Source organism: Idiotropiscis lumnitzeri, chromosome 10 (genome assembly GCF_059441095.1).
Source record: "Idiotropiscis lumnitzeri isolate Australia: NSW breed Sydney's pygmy pipehorse chromosome 10, RoL_Ilum_1.0, whole genome shotgun sequence".
NCBI lineage: Eukaryota > Metazoa > Chordata > Actinopteri > Syngnathiformes > Syngnathidae > Idiotropiscis > Idiotropiscis lumnitzeri.
In genome coordinates this window covers 5250992-5267720 of record NC_142400.1, presented here as the reverse complement: position 1 = coordinate 5267720, position 16729 = coordinate 5250992, and the positions used below count along the sequence as shown (strand labels likewise).

General features: G+C 41.5%; 2 protein-coding genes across 2 annotated transcripts; one reads left to right on the top strand and one right to left on the bottom strand.

Moving 5' to 3' along the window:
- The first annotated feature begins 198 nt into the window (after positions 1 to 198).
- Positions 199 to 4703, top strand: cdc42l (cell division cycle 42, like). The gene is made up of 6 exons (XM_088306094.1): positions 199 to 304; positions 1909 to 2013; positions 2097 to 2169; positions 2257 to 2366; positions 2466 to 2663; positions 3660 to 4703. The coding sequence occupies exons 2-6, from the start codon at positions 1909 to 1911 to the stop codon at positions 3747 to 3749; spliced, it is 576 nt and encodes a 191-aa protein (XP_088162220.1). The 5' UTR covers positions 199 to 304; the 3' UTR covers positions 3750 to 4703.
- A 1935-nt stretch (positions 4704 to 6638) lies between these two features.
- wnt4b (wingless-type MMTV integration site family, member 4b) lies at positions 6639 to 11103 on the bottom strand. Its single transcript, XM_088306360.1, has 8 exons — positions 10989 to 11103; positions 10034 to 10187; positions 8864 to 8948; positions 8638 to 8769; positions 7411 to 7553; positions 7197 to 7337; positions 6969 to 7131; positions 6639 to 6808 (listed from the first exon to the last, which is right to left on the bottom strand). The coding sequence occupies exons 1-8, from the start codon at positions 11075 to 11077 to the stop codon at positions 6639 to 6641; spliced, it is 1077 nt and encodes a 358-aa protein (XP_088162486.1). The 5' UTR covers positions 11078 to 11103.
- Positions 11104 to 16729: the final 5626 nt, after the last annotated feature.

Below are 16729 nucleotides of genomic sequence, written 5' to 3'. Positions count from 1 at the left end.
AAAACACAACACTGTGAATCCATATATGGACTGTGTTAACAAGTCACATGTTAATATCAAACTATTATAACTACAGAAATGATAATAAAAAGTCACAATCATCAAATAAAAGAACTAATAAGATCATGTTTGCCACGTTTTCTATTTTATTTTTTATAGTCTCTGGTGTGACCGCTTCCTCTGCGTGGCGCTTGTTTCATCTCCGGACGAGATTGCGGCACGTCTCTTGTGCGCCTGCGCACAAAGTCTTTCGACCCTCAAACCCGGATGTAACCAACGCCTAACCTGTCGGAAGGAAAAAACGGTGAGTAGTTAAAAAAAGCTACTTTTGAGCGGCGATATTTGTCTTCTTCCTGCGAGTGGACTCACTTGCGAGAACATTTAGATCATTCGGGGCTCACATCGAGTCCAAAAGTGAGTAAATTGAACCGCCTCGTCGTTGCCTCCGAGCCGTGCATGCGTGTGTGTGTGTAATGCTGGTGCTAGCATCAATCTGCTTTATGCACTTGTCACATTTGGCACATTTATCATCTTTAAAAATGACTATTTTCGTTAAAAGTGGCGTGTGGCGACCTCTTGATACAACAAAGGCGACTCACTATACATAATACTTTTATGTTTTGTAGTGTCCACTGTGTCTTTGAGGCCTTTTACTCTCACTGCTTTGAAGATTATACCGTTTATATAAGAGGGCTTTTATGCGGAATTAACAATTCGGGCTGATTTTTTTTTTTTTTTTTTTTACGTTGCCTTTTGTTAGCCGTTGTTTTGTGGCTCGTGCGGAAGTGATCCGCGGTCGTTAATGTTTTTTTTCTTCTCCCCCCCTGTCTTTTGGGCTTGTGCATGTATTAACACGTCCTCCCTCAGTTCCAAGAAAAAATCCTCTTAAGGCAAGAAAAAAATGCGTTCTAAAATTTGAAGTTCTGCAGCGATTTGCAGGTGAATTACACTTCGGATTATACTATGTATGAATAATTGTCCCTTTTTAAACAGGTAGTGGTCACTATATTATTGGTTTCATGCTTTTTACTGTGGTGTACAGTTTTATGTTTGCTAACTAGGGCTGAATGATTTAGAAAAAAAAACATTTTTTCCCCCAATCAATATTGCCATTGCAACCTAATGTGCAATTTATTATTTCATGGTCGTCTTTTCATTTTTTAAGACTAGCAATAGATTAATCTGTATTTAGTGTATTATAAACAATATGCCATTTTATTGGTTTGGGCTGTGCTAAAATAAATGCCAATGAAGCACAAATTAATACAAAAGACATTTTATGTACCGGGTATGTGTTACTGACTTACCACTTTGAAGTCTTAACTGTTAACAATGACAATTTAGCAAAATTTCAAAGAAAGCCTTTCAACCGAATCGAAGCCGTTTCAACCCCCCAATTGTGGCCAGCATTATAAATTTGAGTTTGATGAAGTTCTCAGCCATTTGAAACTGATCTGTGTGTGACGCAAATGTACGCCACTGTTTAGAAACCACAATTACAAACCTTTGTACCATAATGTTGAGGCAAGTATACCGTTTCTGATATTACAGAGTAGCATTCTTGTATATGGACTTAAAGCATCATGCAACAGGACAGCAAGTCTTACCCACTCTTCCTTCCTGTGTTGCCCACATTTTAAAACTCCTTTATGTGCGTTTTCATTTCAAAGCTTATCTGGTGGCATTATGATCGTAAGATGCAAATCAACAGTTGGTTTATTTTTCTATGTTTGTAGTGCACACTTCCCCAAAAAAGACTTAAAACTAGAAAAGCTTCCTCTCACAATTTTTGGCATTCTAGTTGTTACATTTAAAAAAAACTACAGAACAGCACTCACCCGTGTTCACGTCATGAGAAAATAAAGGTTTGCACTTTGACGTTTATTACTTTTGTGATTGCCTCAATAGATGCAGACTATAAAATGTGTAGTTGTCGGGGATGGTGCGGTAGGAAAGACCTGCTTACTCATCTCCTACACGACCAACAAATTCCCCTCAGAATATGTGCCTACGGTAAGATTATTTTATCTAGAAAATAAAAATTTGTGCTTTATTTGTTTGAGAGGAAATGAACAATGTTTTTTTTTTTTTCTTAGGTTTTTGACAACTATGCAGTGACAGTGATGATCGGGGGCGAGCCTTACACACTAGGCCTTTTTGACACTGCAGGTAAGGAATTTTAAATGAAATTGTCATTTGCTTGTGGCACTCTCGGAGCGCATTACAAAACCATCCTTGTTTTTCCTGCATTCTCAGGTCAGGAGGACTACGACAGGCTGCGTCCTCTCAGTTACCCACAGACAGACGTGTTCCTTGTGTGCTTCTCTGTCGTCTCCCCATCATCGTTTGAAAATGTTAAGGAGAAGGTCAGTTTTGCTCTTAATTAGGATTCAACTTTACAGCTGACAGGTACACAACAAAAAAACCTGCGCATCAAATTTCATATGCTTTTTTTTTTTCCCCAGTGGGTTCCTGAGATTTCCCACCACTGCCCACGCACGCCTTTCCTGCTCGTGGGCACTCAGGTCGACCTGCGCGAGGACAGCAACACCATTGAGAAGCTGGCCAAGAACAAACAGCGCCCCCTGTACCCCGAGAGTGCCGAGAAGCTGGGTCGGGAGCTCAGGGCGGTCAAATACGTCGAGTGCTCTGCTCTCACACAGGTATGACGCGTTACTTACTCACCGAAACATGAATAAGAAACTCAGCGGATCTAAACTTTTAAAGGAAAGAAAGATGTTAGCTTAGTGACTGGCACAAGTGACGCTTATTAGGTACCGGTGGACTGGAAGGCTCGGGTAGGGTTTAATAAGTACATTGGGTGTCCTCGGTTTATGATGGAGTTCGGTTTCTATGGCGGCGTTGTAACCAGAATTTGTACCAAAGTCAGAATGGGCAAGTGTCACTCATGTACGAAAATGCAAGTTGTAATCATAGTAAATAATCTTATGAAAAAATGCTTGTGGGCCCTAATACAAGCAGTCAAATGGGAGACAGTAACTGATTGTGGATTCCTGTGCCAGTGACATAACTTTAATATTCGTACTTTGAAAACTCAAGTTGGGACTGTAGGAAAACAAGCAACCCCTGCTTTGGCTAAATTTAATTGTGTAATTGATATTTAATTAAAATTATTGCTCATTGTCTGATGATTTCCTATGTCTCAGCACGTTTTATTTCCTCCTTGGTTATCATCATGCTTTGTATCTTTGCTTGTGATGGCCAAAAATCAAAGTAAAAAGAAAAGAATCCATACAAGAAGGCCTCAGCTGGTTTCTGAGTTTGGTCATGTGATGTTCCCAAACTGTACCATGATTGGTCGCTCCCTGAACCCTGAGCAAGTGTGATGTCATTATTATTATTAGCAAAATGGCCGCCCTCTGAGATGGATAAATATGGTGGACTTTGGTGCTTAATTTATATTCCAGAAACTTTTTATTAATCAGAATGCCATGTTCTGACTAATTGGGCCGCATCGAACATATTATTGTAAAGAAAATGTTTTGAGTTGACTTACCCTTTATGATGGACATTTCTGACGTGCCCAGAAAATATGTATTTATTGGTCCACCCCTGAAACAAATTGCATAGTTGCATTCCGTTTTTGACACAGCATCCGCATGTGACGACGCCTGCTTGCTTTTGTTTTTGCCCACCAGCGAGGCCTCAAGAATGTGTTTGACGAGGCCATCCTGGCTGCCTTGGAGCCCCCCGAGACCAAATCCAAGAGGAAGTGCGTCCTGCTATAGACCAGCAGCAGTCCGAGACCAAACGGTATACACGAAAACATCTTGGGTGGGTGGGTAGTGGGCGAAATCCAAACGTCAATGTGTTGAGTGGCCAATTGAGACAACGGGGAAGGTAACCAAGAGACTTAAAATGGGGATTGTGGTCCGTGTGCCTTCAAAAATAAAAAAGAGCTGTGAGAAGCAAAGGGAGTGAAAGGTCAGTGTGCAGTACAGTAAACGCGGGTAGTACCAACCATTTCCTTCTCATCGCTGAAAGCTTTTCGACTGAGTAGTGTTCTCCACAAAATGGGGCAGGAACCCTCCACCTCCCTTTAAAGAGATTTTTATTATGATATCATTTGCTTTTGACTTCACGTGGCCTGCTGGGGCTTTTCACCCAGTGTGATGGAGTAAAAAAAGACAAAAAAAAAAACAAATTTTAATTTTTAGTCAGCTTTAGTTATTATACAAGGGGGCAACTTAATGATGCGTGGTACTGTCATATCTTTTCTGACTGATTTGAATGATGGAAGCACATGAGATTGAGTACACTCCAAACAAATGCAGTGCTCCGTTAAGCGCTACTTCCTTCCAAACACTCTGTGATTAGTGGGGAGGTCATGTTCACTTTTTTTTTTTTTTTTTTTCCCTTCTGCGGGTGACTTAAAGAATTTCTATTCTATTCTTTCTTTGTGTATATTGCATTGATTTTATGTGACTTTATTTTGGGACTTTCTTCTTAGCAGTATTTTTTTTTTTTTCCATTTTGAAACTTGAGGTTTTATTTTATTTTTTTTTTTGTGTGTGTTACATCACTAGACTACCAACAGGGTGATTGTTAATGCAAAACAATGAAAATTAAGCTGTAATATTTTGCAGAGATCTTAATCTTGAACGATTAAGATGTTAACCTTTGTTAGTGAATTGGTGGGAGTTTGTAATCGCATAATATTTGTAATAAAATGGTTTAACTGACATGGACACAAGCACCTTTTCTTTTCTCACCTGTTTTACTTGGAAATTGACTTAAATGGAGTACACACTTGCATTTGGTTTAATATCAACACTCTCAAATTCTTTTGAGTTTGATAAATGCCACCACGAACTTTGCAATTGTGATGTGAAATGTAACTATGGCCAATTACTCACCGTTTCCGGAGACAAATGGAGGAGCGACTGGTTGTTGATACTTTGCATTTGTTAAACTCCACAACAGAGAAAAAGCTGCCAATTTTAAAAATCATTTTTGCCTTTTTTTTTTTTGTATGTGGGTAATGTTAAATTTTATTATCGCTGTTTTATGTTGCCCATATATTCTGATTAAATTCGCTGGTATTGATATGCATGTACCCTGCTAAACGACACATTCTAAACAATTTTTAAAAACATAGAAGAAAAAAAAAAAAAAATATATATATATATATATATATAGAATTGGTTGAACGCGGTTGAGTCTCTAAACAATGAAATTAAATGGTTGAATCGCCTTGATGTCAAAATGTGAACAGCGTGATGTCGACTATTTAAATAGCAAATCTAATCGGGCCAGTGTTAATTCAGTCGCTGACTCAAAATTTCAAAGACGTGCACAACGTCTTAAAACACGACCAGACAAAAAGAAGCACTTCACATTCTAGTGGGACAAAAACTACTGCATTTTATTAAGACGACACGAGCAAAGCTAAAAAGCACTGCGAGTGCGCGTACAAGCTGGACCGATGTTGAGGCGAGGGAGCGAAACACAAAGACGGATGTCAGTAGAAGTTATTCTCTGCGTTCGATGTGTCTGCTGGAATCTGAAGTACAGCAACGTCTCTGGTGTGCAATAAATAAACGGCGATGGAGAGGACGTAAACACGGTGAATGCAGCTAGGAAATAACACTAGTGCTGTAACGTTTCCGTTAGTGCCGCTTACAGTCAGCTTTGAGAGCGTTGTCGGTTCAGTAGGAGATGATGAGCTGATATGTTTAGGTGACTTATGGAAAACGGAGCATTCATTCCATATCCTTGATAGCCAGTTTAGGCCCATGTACAAGCACAATTTCAATTAAGTTAGGTTGGGACGCTGTGCGACCCTATGGCGCACCCGCAAATAAGCCGCAGCAACCATTTGAAAAGAGAGAGAGAAAAAAATAAAGATACACAAGCCGCACCAGGCTATAAGCCGCAGAGAGAAAGAAAACCCAAGAGAGAAAAAATCGCGATTTATTTAGCGCATTTTTCTGAACTATAGAGCGCCCCTACCGGTGAAAGAAAAATCCACAGAAAAGCCGCACCGATTAGCCTTATGGTTCGAAATCTTGGAAAAAAATAGCGGCTTATAGTCCAGGAAATACAGTATATATCCTAGATACCCATCTTAAGTGTGTCATGTTTTAATACGCTCTTCGTCCTCAATAGTAGTAGTTCTCGAGCTAGTGAGACAAAGAGCGTACTAGCACATGGATGCAACTCTAGTGTGCTGTCTTAGTATAGATGCCATCCTAGTAGCATACATGGGCCTCAACATGAACATCCAGGCTATTGAATCAATGCTCACACCATTTTCCATAGAAAGTGATGAGTGTACTAGTGCACATGCACATCTGTGCTTGTCGGTTTCAGTGTTATGTACGTGTCAAAAGTAACAATGGAACCCTGTCTGGGCTTTCATTAGGCTTGTGGGCCCATTTGTATGCTAGAATTCCGAAGAGTCTCACTGCTTCGTTGTAAAAATGATGATTACGATATTACGACGATTAAGAGATAAACGTGTCATCAGTGGTAAAGTAGTCCTAGCCTTGTCCCGTGGTTCAGGATCGTCGATCTGGTGTTTGTTTGGGGGGGGTCTCTCTTCTAAGGTGTTAAGGTTATTTTAATAGAGAGGAGGATTGGGGGAGGGGTCAGGGGTTGTGGGGACCGTAGCGACTTTAAACTCTGCAGGTGTGAATGGTGACCGTGTTCTTGCACTGCTGGCAACGGACCGAGCAGCACCAGGAGAACTTGCAGGAGCACCGCTGGACAACCTCGGCCCTGCCCGCTCTGTAGCCCGGCCCGCAGCATACCAGCTCGCAGCCGTCCGGTGCTAACCGTGAGGTTCCTAGTCAAAGGGGGTGCAATGGACAAAAAGGAGCCAGAACTCAGATTTTGGTTGGAAGATAATCTGGATTTTTTTTTTCTTTGATAGGGTTCTCCCGTCACGTCGTGGTTATAGAACCTTAACCCGTGAGTGAACTCTCTATCACGCACCAGGAACTCACCATTGCATCTCCTGCCCGCAGTCCCGGGGATGCCGTTGTCAGGGTCCAGGTGACAGAAGTCTGGGGATGGTGCGAGGTACACCAGGTCTCTGGCAGCGGGGGGTTTCACCTGGGGGTCGCGAGGGAGCAGAGCAGTCCTGGATCCAATGCGAGTCAGGCGAACCTACCGGGGTAATCGGGGTCGTTTCATGTGAAATCAACAAAGAATTTTCCTTAACCTCTCGGTACCTCTGTGGCTCCGTCGAATCGCTCCTTAAGCACTATACCAACGCGCCGGAATGGCGGCATGACTTTCCAACAGGTCCTGAGCTCGCAGGACCCAGATACACCGTGACACTTGCACTCCACTTGCATATTGTGAAGGATGGCCTGACGACAGAAGACGTTGGAAATGAACGCCGAATCTCCCCCAGTTGGGGTTGAATAAAACATGAGAAGCAACCTTTCGACCAGCCTCGTTGTTGTGAAGGTTCATCAGTGGTCGGCCTGCAGACAGCCCCCGGGCTCGTTCCGGTTCATCCACAAACGTTTGGGAGAAGGCGACACCGTAAGACAGGTTGTCACTGCAACCCGACCACTGGAAACCTGTGTGGTGGGCAGAAACCATATTGAAACGTAACGTAATATAACGGTTAACATAAGATGCCTTATAGTTCTTGAGTTTGGGGTTCGAATCTGCTCCATCCTTACCGAATGGAGTTTTCAAGTTATCTAGTACTCCAGGTTCCTCCAACATCCCCAAAACATTTGTTAGTTTTTTTTGAAGACTCTAAATCAGGGATGCCCAAGTCCGGTCCTAGAGAGCCCCTATCCAGCCTGTTTTAGATGTCTCTCTCCTCCAACACAACTGATTCAAATAATTAGGATCATCGGCAAAGCAGGCTGGATTGGGGCTCTCTAGTATTGGACTTGGGCACCTTCCTTTAAATTGTCCTTAAGTGTAAATAAGCACACAGTACCACTGGACTGATGGCTCCTGATACGCATCAATTTCCGAATATTGAGTACCGTAGTTCACTTCACAGTCTGGACAGTGAGACTTGCAAGACTGGGAATTGATTTTGTTTGGACCAAGGAGTGAAGACTTCTCGAATCCACAGGAAAGCAAACAGAGAATGTGTTTGTTGTTGACTCTCGGGGACAGACAAACGTGTTAAGGCAGACCTCTTGCTCGGGGGCAAAGTCTTGAGCGGGTTACCTGTAGAACACGAAGTCAAATCTGGTCCCTGAGGGCCGGTATCTGTTTTATGTCTCTACTCACCTGATTGAAATGATCAGCTTATAAGCAAGCTCTTCAGAACCTTGATAACGATCTTGCTCATTTGAATCAGATATGTTGGAATACCGAGACATAAAACATCCAACATACTGACCCTTGAGGACCTGAGGCTGACCTGGTTGGCAACAAAGGCCCAATCCAAAAACGTTGGAGGGTCTTCCTTGGATAGATATCAAAAGAGTGAGTCATCAGCAAAGCCTTTCACAGGTGCCCTGTGACTGGTTATCAATGACACTGAACCAATGTCGTTTTCCTTCTCAAAGCGGCAACCTAGCCGCAGCACGGTGACACCTTCGAGTGGGCGGTACTCTGCTCACACGTCCTTTGACGTGAGTCACTGCGCTTTTACCCCCGTGTCGCAATTTCCCACGTAACAGAATCCATGCTCACCCTCGGGGCTCACCCCTCTGACCTTCCTGTCACAGCCACACCTCTCCAGCTCCCCACGCGTACACGCCCGGGTCACGGCCACCGCCACGGCCGCCGAGGACAGAGCGTGCACGAAGGCTGCCTCGCGAGTGCCTGTTAAAAAAAAAAAAAAAACACCCAGAAAAACCAGCAAGTAAAAACACGTGGAGGAAATGAGTGATTTCGAGGTGGTTATCTGTGGGCACACCTTGGTTCATGACTCGGCCAAAAACATTGATCCCTCTGGGGGTGGTGGAACAGTTCCAGCGGCGGTTCCGGAATTGGTGCTGACACTGGATTGGGTTACATTTCAGTTCATTACGTACTCGTGAACAGTCCAATGAGATCCAACACCATTAAGAGAATCTGTTAATCGGCTGAGATTCCGAATTCCCAGGTACTGAGCCTTCCTCCCACATTACAAAAACACGTACTGTATGTTAGCTCCATTGATGAGACTAAATCAGGGTGCCCAAGTCCGGTCCTCGAGAGCCTCTAACCCCGGGGTGGGCAAACTTTTTGATTGGCGGGCCACAATGGGTTCTAAAATTGGACAGAGGGGCCGGACCAGGAGCAGATGGATGGAGTGTTTTTGTAACCTCACCTCATCGGAGAAAAAAAAAAAAAATTAAATGAAAGTGCACAAAAGCATTAAAATATATGTCTTTGAAAAACTATAGTATTTAGAAAATAAAACATTAACAAGGTTTATTCATTTAATTTTTTTTCAAGTTTGGCGGGCCGGATTAAAATATTTAACGGGCCGCATGTGGCCCCCGGGCCGTAGTTTGCCCACACCTGGTCTATCTGGTTCCCACTCCACTCCACGCTCTCAAGCTATCTAAATCAAAACTGTCCAAATTACCTTTGTGTGAGGGCACTCTAGTAAAATTCTGCGCCTCTAATGGCCATCATCAAATTTTTGAAGTTGCTTGCATTTTATGACGGCGACAAGCGCCCTTCATATTTTATGGACTTAAAATACGAGCAACACTTTTCACTGTTGCCTGAGCTTCGTTCACTTCACAAATCACAGCGATCTGACTGTCAAATAAAACAAATTCTATGCTTTTAAAATGAATTCCATAAAAAAAACAATGCGAAGATTTATTGCTGAGCTGCTGCAGTAAATAAACGGCAGCTCGGAAGAAGAACGAGCAGCATGTCTCACAGTGCTGTTCTTGTATTTTAGGTTCATTGAAGACTCTAAAATTTGGAATCTAAATTGTCCATAAGTGTCGGTGCTTGTGTGTCCATATGTGCCCCCCCGCTATTGGCTGGCGACCACTTCGGGGTGTCCCCCAGTTCCAGCTCGGATAATCTCCGGTTCACCCGTCACCCTCACGAGGGAAGTAAATGTAACAAAATGGCGTCCTACCTCCTCTATGACCATCTCGGCAGCCTTGCGTACCGACTCCATGACCTCCCCCCGTGCCCTGCACACCCCCACCTGCCCCGGGGTTAGCCCCCTCAGTCGCGCACACGGGGCAGCACCGGACACGGGCCTGGAGCGAGGCAGCCTCGCCAGGGAGCTGAGGACACACAGGAGGGCGGTGCCACAATATTTTACTTCATAAAAACATACAATAATAAAAATAATTTTGCAGTTTTGTCATACTGCATCAGTTGAATTTTAATTTGTGAGCGTGCCTTGGTCATCTGGACGCACGACAGACGGCTATCCTGTTAATTGACGTCTCCGTTCCTCTCAGCTCATCAGTGCGGCACTAATCTTTGTCGTTCTTCGCAGAGGATAAAGAATATGTGACAGTACTGTAAGCGTTTCCAGGGCTAAATAGCATCTATTTAGCGTTAGCATTAGGTTAGCGGACCGAATGGCCAAGCTAAGACTGCCCGAGTGCGTCACTGGCTGCCATTTGAGCCACGCCCCAAGAAAGAACAACCAGCTACGGTAGTTTCCAACATTTCCGTGATTCCAATCAGTACTTTGTTTTTCTTTCCTTCTTCTTCAGTATTTTTGCCACCTTTGTAGTTAAGTGACGCACAGGGGGGCCCAAGGGGGGCATAATTCAGGAACTCATGGTGGGTGCATAAAGAACGACGAGGTAACAAGTCGCCCGACTTTTGGGGGGGGGGTGGTGGGTGTTAGACGGAAACGAGGGGACAAGCGGGGCAAAGAAGACGAAGAAGCCCCAGTGACGGCAAAGAGAAAGAAAAGGGAAAGGTCACCGACGGGGAGACAAAGAAAAAAAGCGGCGGGCCGCTGAAAAGGGATGGGGAGACATGTCACTATCTTTGAAACGTTATAGCATGACAAACAAAACTCCCCTCTTTTCACCTCCCTCCCGCCTTCCCGCGCGCGTCCGACTTACAGCCAGTTGGTTGCCATGGCGGCCTGAGTCGCCCATAGCAACAGGAGGAGGAGTGGTGCCGTGAGATTGACAGTGGAGACGCTTGGCATCAGAGTGTTCGGCCGTCGTTCCGTCTGCGTGCGTCAGGTCAGGCGGGGTCTTTGGACAGCGCGTCCGTCCGTCTGCTCTAGGTTCCTGCTCCTGAACCCGGGGTTGAGCCCCTCATAGCTGTTAAAAAAAAAAAATAAAGTGGATGCATGGACCTTTGCTTTGGCAATGAGCCAACGATTGCATTAGATGGCAGAAGGTGCAATTTTAAAAAAAAAATTTTTATTTATTTATTTATTATTTTTTTTATATATATGATGGTCAAACGTTGCGAAAAATGCATGACATTGCCAAACGCTCCAATCTAATTGCAAAAAATAGAATTCAGGAGGTTGTTCGGCCATTCGTGTTGAGTATCTCAACCAGAAAGTTTATGTCGTTTGTTCATGCAAGGAAACAAACAAAACTAAATCCAATAAAGTGCAAGAAAAGGTGCTGTATTTTGATTTTGGAGACAGTGATTTTAGTGGAGGTGCTGTGAATCGATGCCAATAGAAAGACTGAACACTTGTAACATCCTGCGCTTAATCGGAACAGCGATATCAGATTAACATCTAGTTGAAAAAATGTAATGATAAAAAATACAAAATTTACCAATGGAAAATTTTAATAAAAATTGAAAATTTATGGTGCTGTTTTTCTGTAGTTATGTCAGATTTAATTCTTAAAAAAAGTACACATTTAGTCAAATATTTTTGATAAATTTTATACTGATATGTAATAAAATTATTGTTCATAATTTTTAGCGTAATATTTGTAGGGGAAAAATTTTATAAAAATGAACACATTTTATTTTTTTTAAAAATTAAAAAAAGAAAAAAATATTTTTTCAGGAATTTTATATTGAAACCCAACATTAAAAAATATTTTAAATAATATTAAATCTTAAAAGGCCTTACCACTGTTGTTCGGCTATTTATTTATTTATTTAAAGCCGTTTGATCGAATTTTTCTGCTATTTAAAGAAAAAAAAAGAAAATAAAATCTTTTTCTGATGACTTGTCTGCTGTAAACTTTCAAAACAAAGCCAAAGTCATATTTGATCTTACCAGCCTGCAGCGCTGCGGTATCCAGTTTAATATTTGCAGATCAAACCGAAATTTAATCCAAGTTGTTCTAAATGAATATTTCTTCCGTCACGTTCCACTTCTAAGCATGCTCGTGTGGACCTTTACCCCCACAAACTGCATGCGGGTTCTTCAGACTTCCCACAAAACAAGTCCACGTGTCGACTCGAGCCGAACAAAACGATGGCTCCTCCGTTGAAAAGAAATGAACTTTCACCCTTGCGGAAGCATCGATCAAGAATCAGTTTGGAGCGCTGCGTCATGAGCAGGTTCCATTGTGCGTGCGCAACAAATTGCAGGTTGGAAGCGGCCACAACCAAGCGCTGATGGGTTATAAAGAGGTGGCCCGAGTGAGGGTGGGAGCGAGGATGGACGGGCGTGATCCACACTGGGGACGGGATGGATGGATGCGGGGAGGCGGGGTAGGGGATCTTGGCTTTTGGTCACGTACACTTCTACGCACACGGCAAGAGTGTCTAAAAGCTCTTGATTGGTTTACCTGTGCATGCATTTAAAAGCCAGCTATTAATTTATAAAAACGTGGCACTTAAAAAGCTGCTCAACAGCAAATGTCAAGCTCACGTGGCTTTTTTTTGTCCCTGGATGTATTTTTGTTGTCACATTTGTGAGATATTTATTAATTTATTCATGATTAATTTATCTCTAATGTGTTTAATAAAAGAAACCCTTCATTCAGAAATATTGCTAAATATATTATTGGGAAAATAATAATATTAAAACCTGTTGTGCTCAAGGAAAAAAAAATGACTGATAATTGGAAATCGGTGCGAAAAATAACATGAAAAAGTGTACTTGATTCTCTGGTTTAAAAAAAAAAATTAAAAGGTGTTTTGTAATTGTTAAAAAAAATCAATAAAAATTCACTTGGTGCAAAAAGTTGTTTTTCTATTATTTAATGCATGCTAAATGTTTAAAATTTGTTGATTTTATATATATAAAAAAAATATATGTTGAATTTTCTTTATGTGCAGTGTTGTTTTAAAAACATTTAAATTGCAAAAATGCAAATATTACACAATTTAGATTTTTCTATAGATTTATTTTGGGGAACTTTTTCAAAATATGATTAGATATTTTATTTTGTATTTTACAAACATTTGGGTTGGAAGAACTTAATGAGAATAGCAGTATATTTCAAAAACGTTTTTATTAAAAAAAAAAAGAAAAAAAGACAAAATAATCCTAAATATTTACTCTGGTAGAAAACTTTTTTTCCCGAAATATTTTTCAGTTGACATATATATTTGATTAAATGACATATTTTGCTGAAAACTCCATTTAGGTTCTTTATAAATAAAGTTTCCTGACTCGTTGTTGGAGTAAAGGGAGTGTTTCCAAACAGTGACACAGCACCGTACAGTAGGCGCACGTGAGAGCGCGACTTACCGAATGTTTAATTTTCCCAAACTTTGTTGCTCTTTTTACGAGTTTCCCTACTTGTTCCCCATCTTCCCACCTCGGTGTGCCCCCCCCCACCTCAAGCCCCCAAGTCCCACCAGTCCCACACATGCCCTCTCCCGCTCCCCTATATTGTCTTGGAAGAAGGGGTGACATTTAGACAAGGGGAGGAAAACACAGTGCCGACAAATATTGGAACTGAGACAAATAAATCACGCAAGCTAGGAGGGAAAAGAGGGCACAAGGACACAGGCGGCCGATGGGACGCGGCTCCATTTACATTGGCCGCAGCGAAGGGGCCGTAAAGCAACACTTGACAACGCTGGAGAAAATGCGGCAATTTATCGACACGCTCTGAAAATAATTTGCCGCTGGGAGACATTGAGGAATAAGCAAACGGGCCGGGATTTTTTATTTTCTATTTTCATTTGAAATGTTGTTTTCACACCTATTTGTGGATTTTTTTTTTTTTTTAAATACTTGAAAAATATTTTTTGAATATTTTTGGTTTTGGGGGAATCTTAGTGCATTTATCTTTATATATATATATATATATATATATATATATACATATATATAATTAGGGTTGCACATATTGCAAAGACATGCAATATGGGTGTTGAATATCGCGATATCAATATTGCGATATTGGGCATGTACCTAAAGGAATTCAATTTTTATTATCTCATGAATTACTTTTTTTTCATGCGTCAAAATAGGCAACCTCATTGTAATTTTAGCTAATTAGTTAGATACTGTTCACCTATTGGACGGCATTTAAGGTTGCGTCTGACTGGTCATTTTCAGATAAAAGTATACACATGAAATGTATTGCATGTATTTATCTTAAAACACTTTTTTTTGTTTTATTTGGCTTTTCAACTCGGGTTTGTTTTTGTCTTTTATAGTGTTTTTTGTTTTAAAAGTCTGTTTTTTTATTTTTACTTAATGTTTTACTTTGGTTTGGAGCTGTGGTTGTTTTTATATGCTCTATAAATAAAAAAGAGTTGAATAATTTAGCTTTCCATTGTTTTATTCTAAAATATAATTTTAGTCCTTTTTTTTTTATTGTAAAAAAGATTGCCGAGGTATCCGTCTCTCTCTTTATTCACATACACCGGATGTGTCTTGAAAAAAAAAAGTCTACACACCCAAGTTGAAACGCTAGAATATTACTAGTTTTACTCTGACTAACCAATCAGAAGATGGAAAATGCTGACATCATCAAGTTATTAGTTAAAAGTCCCATTGGTAAAATACTTTTAGTGACACTGACCAGCACTTGTGAGACTGATTAGATTGCCATAGCAACACAGAGACGCTAAAATCTGATTGGACGAAAAAAATCTAACGTACTGGAAGTAGTGTAGCGTCAAGATACATTTTCAAATGAAGTGTGTGGACTGTTGGGGATACGTTACTACAATCTAATGGAATAAAAATTAAAATTTAGGCACCAAGTCGGTGCTGATCAAGCAGGAAAAATTTTGCTCACCCTAAATGCTGACCTTTAATATTTATTTTATTCCGAGTGAGGCCGTTTAAATCCCTTTTTTTTATGGATTAATCAAGTGTCGACTTCTTTTTTTTTTTTTTTTTCCTGACGCTCCAACAAAGCGAAAACAGCTCTGAGCTACACCCTTGTCCGACTTGGACGGGCCTTATTTATGACTCGGGGGTGGGGAGGGGGCTCATTTGGTTGAATCAGTCGTTGCGCCGCTGCCATCAAACATTTGCAGACATCGCCACACCGGCCGTCAACATGCTTGGTCCTCACACCGGCGGCCCCCCCGAGCCATGAACCCCGTGACACTCGATTCCTCAGAAATTCCCTACCGAGAGGTAACCCGCTGACCCCACCCCCCCCTAGATTTCTTTTTCCGCCCTCCTCATGTCATATTCCTCCTTTGTGTGCCCCCCCCCACCCCTGTTCTCCCGATGACGTCGTCTTCCGCAGTCGCCCACGGCAACGCCATGGTGATGAGCGGCCCGCTGTCACGTCCGGCGCCTGTTATGCTGGTCCCCTTGCTTCAGCCTCCTCTCATAAATAACTTGCCCCCTCTTTTTTTTTTTTTTTTTTCCCCTTTTTGAAATCTTTATCTCTCCCCTATTTTGTGGACATTTTATCATGCGCTGCTGATTGACTGGAGCTGGACTGCAAAGCCGAAAGAGGATGCTATGGAAAGCCGATGGAGCATTTATTCTATATCCTTGATACCCATTTTAAGTGCACTAGTATGCTCTTATTCATCAGCATTACGACAATTCAGCGCACTAGTAGAAAGACGAATATTTTACTTTTTTTTTTTTTACTCTGAAATTCTAGTAAGTCATCTGGCATGCTTCTAGTGAGGCAAACTACAAGTATGCATTTTGGTGCTACTAGTTCAGCTCAAGAGGCTACTAGTGCATGACCTGTGCTGACTACTAGTCCTAGCAGTGGTACTAGTGCAGCACAATAGTTGACTAGTAAGGATAATATGTGCACTAGTAAGCCAAAAGTGTAGTGGGGAAAAATGTGTTCTAGTGCACCATTTGTAATTTTACAAGTGTGTGGAATTATCGTACTAGTGAGGACAAATATCGTACTAGTACACAGATGTTGAGATGGGTATTACAGATTCTAAAGCCGTTTGAGCATGTTTTTGTGGCTATTTGGTGTTAGTCTTCCACAACTCCTACTTAATGTGGAGTGCCCCAAGGCTCCATTCTTGGTCCTCTCCTCTTCTCCCTTTTCGATTTGAAATGCATCCATGAACTGGCGCCACTAGTGTCTACTAGTCCAACCTGCTCCAGTTCTGAGGTCAACAGATCAGATCAGTGCTTGTTAGTGGTTTCAAAAACTTTTCTTGTCTTATATTGTTGCAACTGTTGCTTTTATTTTTATTTATTTTTTTTTTTTAATTATTAAATTAATTTGATTAATTTTATTATTTTGTAAAAAAAATCAGAAAAAAAATAATGAAGAAAAGAAAATTCAAAAAATATTATTTTGTTTGACGCTGAGTGCATTTTCCAAAATGCAAAGAAAGCACTTCATATCCACCAATTACGAGACAACCTGACCACTGAGGGCTCCGTCAGTGACTGTTACGATGATATTTTCAAAATACAACCACAAATACACCCCCCCCGCACCCCATCTCTCCACATGTCACCTTCACCTGC

Coding starts and splice junctions, on each gene's coding strand:
- wnt4b (XM_088306360.1), bottom strand. CDS start 11,077: ATGCCAAGCGTCTCCACTGTCAATCTCACGGCACCACTCCTCCTCCTG. Junction 8,949..10,033: donor CCGAGATGGTCATAGAGGAG/GTAGGACGCCAT, acceptor AACCCAATCCAG/TGTCAGCACCAATTCCGGAA. Junction 7,338..7,410: donor ACAACGAGGCTGGTCGAAAG/GTTGCTTCTCAT, acceptor TTCTGTCGTCAG/GCCATCCTTCACAATATGCA.
- cdc42l (XM_088306094.1), top strand. CDS start 1,909: ATGCAGACTATAAAATGTGTAGTTGTCGGGGATGGTGCGGTAGGAAAG. Junction 2,014..2,096: donor CCTCAGAATATGTGCCTACG/GTAAGATTATTT, acceptor TTTTTTTCTTAG/GTTTTTGACAACTATGCAGT. Junction 2,367..2,465: donor TTGAAAATGTTAAGGAGAAG/GTCAGTTTTGCT, acceptor TTTTTTCCCCAG/TGGGTTCCTGAGATTTCCCA.